Source organism: Brassica oleracea, chromosome C2, assembly GCF_000695525.1.
Source record: "Brassica oleracea var. oleracea cultivar TO1000 chromosome C2, BOL, whole genome shotgun sequence".
In the NCBI taxonomy this organism is placed as follows: domain Eukaryota; kingdom Viridiplantae; phylum Streptophyta; class Magnoliopsida; order Brassicales; family Brassicaceae; genus Brassica; species Brassica oleracea.
The window spans coordinates 25,912,584-25,919,723 of record NC_027749.1 but is presented as its reverse complement, the minus strand read 5'-3'; the positions used below and the strand labels follow the sequence as shown (position 1 = coordinate 25,919,723).

Here is a 7,140-nt window from a genome sequence, read left to right as displayed (position 1 = left end):
GAAAAATTATGTTATTTTTAGTTGTGAATAAATAAAATATTTAAAATTTATTTTTATTTTTTTTATTTTTTCTTTATTCATCTCCGATTTTATTGACTAATAAAATATATTATAAAACTTCACATAATAATAGTTAGTGTGAGAAAAATAATAGTGCACAATTAGAAAGTACAAAGCCAAATTGTAATAGTGTAAAAGAAGAAAGACCTAAAATATAAAAACAAAAATACGTGGAGACACATGTCATCAAACCCCCTTGCCACTTGTCATAAGAAGAGAAAAAGCCAACTTTATATATATATATTGTAATCAAAACACTAATCACCATGAACAACCAATTTAAAGCTCTAAATACATCTAAAATCAACATATACATCTATCTTCATTTCATACACACATAAACCATTTCTCTTTCACTTTATCTCTTATTTCATCCCAAAATCCTTTTTTTTTAAACCATAAGCTTATTAGAGTTATTCAAATTCATGATTCATGGTCAAGAATGAGTGAGTAACTTTCATTAAGAAGTTATGTGTGCTTGTAAAAGCTAAACATGAATCTCACTGGATCTAAAAATGATATTTGATTTTTTTTTTTGAGATCTGTTTAGCGAAGAAAACTTCTAGAATCTTTAGGTCAATGCATTGGTTAGTTTTGCAATTGATTTTTTGTGTGTTTTTTTATAGAAGACTTCTAGAAGTCTTCTAACTTATCTTTGTTAACAAAAAACAACGAGAAGAATTCTCGAGAACTCTTCTCGAATAAACAAGTTAGTTTTACAATTGACTGAAGTTTGTTAGAAATTTGACTTTTTATAGAAGACTTCCTGAGAGAAGACTTCTCGAGAAGTCTTTGTATTGTTACATGAAGTTTTCTCACTGTCGCAATAAGTCTGCGTATGTTAGTTTTGCAATTGACAATTACTAGTAAAAAAATTAATATTAATGAGAAGACTTCTGTAGAAGACTTCCCAATAAGTCTTCTAATGCATTACATGTTAGAAGATTTCCGTAGAAGTTTTCTAAACCATAAAACCAAATAAATAACTAAATATCAACAAACACTTAATTAAACATATGATCAACTTATAAAGTGTTTAATATACTAAAAACTAAACACATATGAGTCAATTTTAATTTTTCTAAAAACAATTTAAGATTCCAAAATCTAAACCTAAAAATACAAACAATACTATAACATATGTTACTAATCCCTAAACCAAAGACTATCATGATCAATCTACATTCACTGGCCTATGTTGAAAACAACTCCATTTTAGTAAATTTAAATTACATTGTTTAAAAATATCTATAATTATATGATGTAGATTTCTGTTTCCTATAAAAATATATTAATAAAATTTATAAATTATTTTTAAGATCTAATACATGAGAAGACTTCTTATGGAAGACTTTTGGAAGATTTCACATTAGGTGAAAACCTAAATTTCTAAATTAATGATAAGGCGGAAAACCTAAATTCTACTAAAATTTGAGCGGAAAATAGTAGATTTTGTTGTGAAATCTTCAGGAAGTCTTCTAGTGCATTATATGGTGGAAGACTTCTTGGCAAGTCTTCCAAACCCTATAATCAAATAACTAACTAAATAACAAAAAAAAAGTATTCCAAACCTTATAATCAAATTACTAACTAAATAACAAAAAAAACACTTCATTAAACTTAAAATCAATTTATAAAATGTTTAATGTACCCAAAACTAAACACATATAAGTCAAAAAAAAATTAAGTTAAGATTCCAAAATCTAACCTTAAAAAATACAAACAATACTATAATATATGTTACCACACCCTAAATCAAAAACTATCATGACTAAATATACATTCACTCATCTATGTTGAAAATAATTCAAATTTAGTAAATATAAATTTACATCATGTAGAAATGTTTATAACTACATGATTTCAATATTTTTCTCATCAAAATATTTTTTTATAAAATTTATAAATTATTTTTAAGATTCAATCTCATAGGAAAAGACTTCACTAACCACAGAAAAGACTTCACGAAGTTATACTCGAAAAAGTGCATCCATGGTTTTTAGTTTGGTCATAAGGAGTTGATTGTTATTTCACTAGTCTTTTGGGTTATTTTTGCATTTGATTCCATCTGGGGTAGAATCGTTTTTAATATTTTTCATTTATAATAGAATAACTAGGCCTGGGACGGATCGGGTATCCGAGCAATTTTAAGGTATCCGGATCCGGGTCCTTATCCGGCGGATCCATAACTTTACTATCCTTATCCGGATACGGGGTTCTCGGATATATGGGTGTCGGATATCCTTCTAAAAATTGTAATATCCGGCGGATATCCCGATCCGGATTTGGATCTTTAAAATAAATAAAAAATAATATTAATATATATATAAAATATTAACAATAATTTAAAAATAAAAATATGTATAATGTCTTTAATTATTTCTATGTATAATATTACAAAATTTACATAAAATTTATATATACTATTATAAAAATGAAAATATATTAAATAAAATTATTTTTTATATATAGATATTACTATTTCGGAAATATTAATTAATAAAACTTACAGATCCGGATATCCGGACTTAAAATTTAAGATATCCGGATCTGGCTTTGACGAATCCAACATTTAACTATTCGGATCTGGATTCGACCCCTCCGGATATTCGGATTTTCGGATCGGATCCGGGTCGAATCTCGAATCTCGAATCGAATCCGGATCGAATCTTGAATCGAATCCGGATCGAATCTCGAATCGCATCCAGATCTCGGATAAAAATCTCAGGCCTAAAAATAACTATATGACATTTCTTTAAAAAAAATTGTTAACTATTTTTTATCTTTTTTTCTGAAGAGGTATATAGTAAATACTTTAAATGGTGTCCTTTTAGCTTCTTGACGAGTGATTTAGCTTCTATTATTTTATGTTCTGAATCAGTTTTTCAATTATTTTCCTTATGATAAAGGAGAATTTTGAGCTGACAAAAAAAAAAGGAGAATTTTGCCAAAAAAATTACTCAAAATTTTATTTTAAATTCTACATGTCTGACTCCACCATCTTGAATCGCTCTATTCGTTTGTATAATTCATCTTTCTGAAACTCAAACCCCAAATATATTGATGTAGAAACATTAATAAATCATCAGCTAAACTTTGGTCAAAGATAATTACAATATCTTTCTTTCGAAAAATAGCAATAAAATATGTCTTAGATATTTTCCTTAAGAAAACTATTTCATTTGGATAAATATCCCAATACTGTATATGATGTAGGATATATATTTTCCTTTATAAAAGGATGGATTTTTCCTACAAAAATCATCTTCTAGACAAAGATGCTCGACATACTTCTTAAGCTTTATTATATATAATTAAATACAATTAAAATTTAGTAATATAAAATGAAAAATAGGTTATATGTTGTAAAAAGATCGAAACTGGAAGAGCACCACCAAATATATATAGATTTCCTTCCACGGTCAATGGTGTAGCGAATGGTATCCCGACAGAAAAGTTATAACTTTTAATATAGGCCAGTTAGCATTACGAGACACGATTGTACACGAACATACTACGAATGATTTCCATACATGAACACTTAAACATCTATCCAAACTATAAAATAATGTTAGCACTAGTACAAATTACAAGGATAGAAGCTCCGATCATGAAAACATGCATATATAATCCATTACTCTTTTGTGCCTCAACATATTTGAGTACTCGTCCCTGCCAATGACTATGTGTTCGTTTATACATATTATTTGAAGCATCTCTTAAGTAATAATAACAGTAAGAAAGGATATATAGCAGACGTGGAACAATAAAGGACTCTAGAATGGAACACGACATTGCTGATTCGTTGACAGCGACATTGCTAAATGTTGTTGTCTTTTAGATATTTTCTGGACTCAAGTGTGGCAAAAAAAAAATTATAAAGTTTTAGACATCAGTCTTTCAGATTTATGGACCATGAGTTTGATGTATATGTTTTTTACAACTTATAAGCATTTCATAAATAAACAAATTTAAATTTAATTATATATATATATATTTGTGGTGACAGATAAACACTCGGATCCATTCCAAGCCATACCGTACGCATCTATTTTGTAGTAGTTGGTGACAAGTATCAAAACAATATCTCAAATTTTTATTAAGAGTTTTCGTTACAAACGTTGACGACCATAAAAGAAAGGCTAAGGCTGCTAAAAACTAGTCTAATTAGATTCATCGTACCGGTTGATTCGAGGACAAAGGTCGGTGTTTTGGATATGAATTTTTTTTAGTTTTGGAAGTCAAATATAGCCATTAGGAGATGTTGGATTTGTTTTATGAAAAAGAAAACAATTATAAACTACACAAATTATTGAAGAAAGCTTTGTAAAAAAGTAATATGGATTTTGCGATTATATATTTCAGGGCAACCCTAATCTCCATCAAATGAATTTGTCAATAATTTGAATAATATAATTTTGTATTAAGATTTACTTGAAGTATTACAATAATCCTCTCAGACTAATAGTCTTAAAGCTTCATATTCCTTGTATTTTTGCTACATATTCCTTTTGTTCTCAAATGATTTATGTTTTTAGAATTACTTCATTGAAAAATACAATACCTCCATGATGATACCCAAAATAAATGCTGTCATTTTACAGATAATGATTGAAAAAACAATTTAAAAGCTTTTACTATTTAGCAATAACTAACCAGTGACATTTTTCACAATTTTTATGGACATTAAAGAGAGAAATACTAATAGATTTTGTAGCTTGGGTTTTGATTTTGAACAGTTTGATGGTTTTCGTACGGCATTGTAAGATTTTTATCCTCTCCTCTGCTATATATACACACTCCTCCGAGTACATAGCTCCATGTCTCAGCCTTCATAGCTATCAAAAGTGTCACAAGAAAAAAAAAAAAATTTCTGCTAAACATACAAATACATCAATGGCAGTCTTGTCTAAACCAGCAGCAGAACCAAAATTCGGGTTTTCTCCAATCCCGGTTATAGATATCTCTGACCCAGAATCCAAACAGGCCATCGTCAAAGCCTGTGAAGACTTTGGGTTCTTCAAGGTGATCAACCATGGCGTTTCCTCTGAACTAGTCTCTGTTTTGGAACAAGAGGCCGTCAAGTTCTTCTCATTGCCCAAGTCCGAGAAAACTCAACTCGCAGGTTATCCGTTTGGATATGGGAGCAGAGAGATTGGTCGGAATGGTGACGTGGGTTGGGTTGAGTACTTGCTGATGAATGCTAATCTTGACTTTGGTTCGGTTCCATTCCCAGGAATCTTCAGGTTAGAATCAACATGTTTGTCCTTTTTTAAATGTCTCTTGTCTAGTTAACACCTTTCATTATCTACTCTGTTTCTTCCCCTGTTTCATGCTCTGTTTTGTAGTTCATGTTCCGTCTCTTTCTCTGCTTTTATGTCTCGTTTCTTTGTTTGTTACTTTTATAAGTATTTTCACTAAACCCCACAAACGGGTGAAAAAATCAACATAAAACATAGCTGAATGAGAACTTTAAGCATCTCGTGTAAGCTTCTCCGCCATTGTGTACCCGTTTAAAACTAATACTCATGTTTCCTTTTGCAGAAACGCATTGTCAGAGTACACAACATCAGTAAAGAAAATGACATGCCATGTTTTGGAGATGATTACTGATGGGTTAGGGATCAAACAGAGGGACACACTTAGCAAGCTTGTGTCTGATTCAAACACTGATTCGATGTTCAGACTTAATCACTATCCACCATGCCCTCTTATCAACAAAAACACCAATGGTGGCAAGAATGTGATCGGTTTTGGCGAGCACACAGATCCTCAGATCATCTCTGTCTTAAGATCTAACAACACTTCTGGTCTACAAATCTGTCTTACTGACACCTCCTGGATCTCTGTCCCTTCTGATCCTTCCTCCTTCTTCTTTAACGTCTGTGACTCTCTCCAGGTCCGTCTCATGTCAAGTAGCATTTTTTTTTCTGGTAATTGTAGGTGTCTAGACCGAAACTCAAATAAATTCCCACGAATTGATACTGATGAATAGTCCATTTCCGGATTTTCTAAATGATGCCTAAAACATGATTTTATGTCGTCTGGCCAAATAAATAGCAACTTAATTTATGGCAGATATCAAATTCTCTCTTTCCGGCTAGGATATCACCGATTGGTTAAATATTTCTTTTTAATGATCCTACACAAAACCTCAGACTATTACTTGGACAAGTGAATAACTGATGATGAATCAAGCCCTAATCTCCCAATTTCAAGATGAATCTTTCAAGTTTAAACCAATAAACCACCATGAGTTGCTTCAAGTATCTAAACTTTTTGTTTGTTTGCTGATGTTGAAGGTGTTGACAAATGGGAGGTTCAAGAGCGTGAAGCATAGAGTTTTAGCAAACAGCAGGAAATCTAGGGTTTCCATGATTTACTTCGCTGGACCTTCGTTGACTCAGAGAATTGCTCCGTTGACTTGTCTTATAGACAATGAAGAAGAGAGTTTGTACGAAGAGTTCACTTGGTCTGAGTATAAAAACTCTGCCGACAACTCTAGATTGTCTGATAATAGGCTTCAACAATTCAAAAAGGAACCTGTAAACGATTCTTAAGTTTTTGTTTGTGATTTGTGGGTTGAATACAAATCTAAAAGTGTGCCATGCATGATATATATAAATTATATCTGTATATGTGTGTTTGTGTTATAAACCAAATGATGATCGACCATGGACCAGTCCGTACTGCAGGTCCAATCCGAGACATGATAAAGACAACCAGAGATTATGTGTTTATCTAGTTTATATTCCATGTATATCTGTAACATAGTGTTTATCATTATTCGTATCTTATTAGGATAAACATGACCTTATGACGGTCTAATACCTTGTATATATATGGACCTTCTGGTCGACAGTAATGACAACAGAAGTATTTCCCCAACACTTCATTTACAACACGTTATCAGCACGACGTTGCTCTCATAAACCCTAACCCTAAAAACCAGAAATAAATCCGAGCAGTAAAAACCCTAATTCCCGACAAACTTCAAACAGCTCTATCCCTCAACTCCGGTGGATCAAGACGACGATCCAGATACCAAATTAAAGCTCTTGACGAGACGAAGCCAACGCC

General features: G+C 31.4%; 1 protein-coding gene across 1 annotated transcript; it reads left to right on the top strand.

Annotated features, from left to right (window-relative positions):
- The first annotated feature begins 4,847 nt into the window (after window positions 1-4,847).
- LOC106325334 (gibberellin 2-beta-dioxygenase 1-like) lies at window positions 4,848-6,697 on the top strand. Its single transcript, XM_013763380.1, has 3 exons — window positions 4,848-5,306; window positions 5,605-5,959; window positions 6,363-6,697. Exons 1-3 carry the CDS (start codon window positions 4,957-4,959, stop codon window positions 6,618-6,620), a joined length of 963 nt encoding a protein of 320 aa, XP_013618834.1. The 5' UTR covers window positions 4,848-4,956; the 3' UTR covers window positions 6,621-6,697.
- The last annotated feature ends 443 nt before the right edge of the window (window positions 6,698-7,140 follow it).

Coding starts and splice junctions, on each gene's coding strand:
- LOC106325334 (XM_013763380.1), top strand. CDS start 4,957: ATGGCAGTCTTGTCTAAACCAGCAGCAGAACCAAAATTCGGGTTTTCT. Junction 5,307..5,604: donor CCATTCCCAGGAATCTTCAG/GTTAGAATCAAC, acceptor TTCCTTTTGCAG/AAACGCATTGTCAGAGTACA. Junction 5,960..6,362: donor ACGTCTGTGACTCTCTCCAG/GTCCGTCTCATG, acceptor CTGATGTTGAAG/GTGTTGACAAATGGGAGGTT.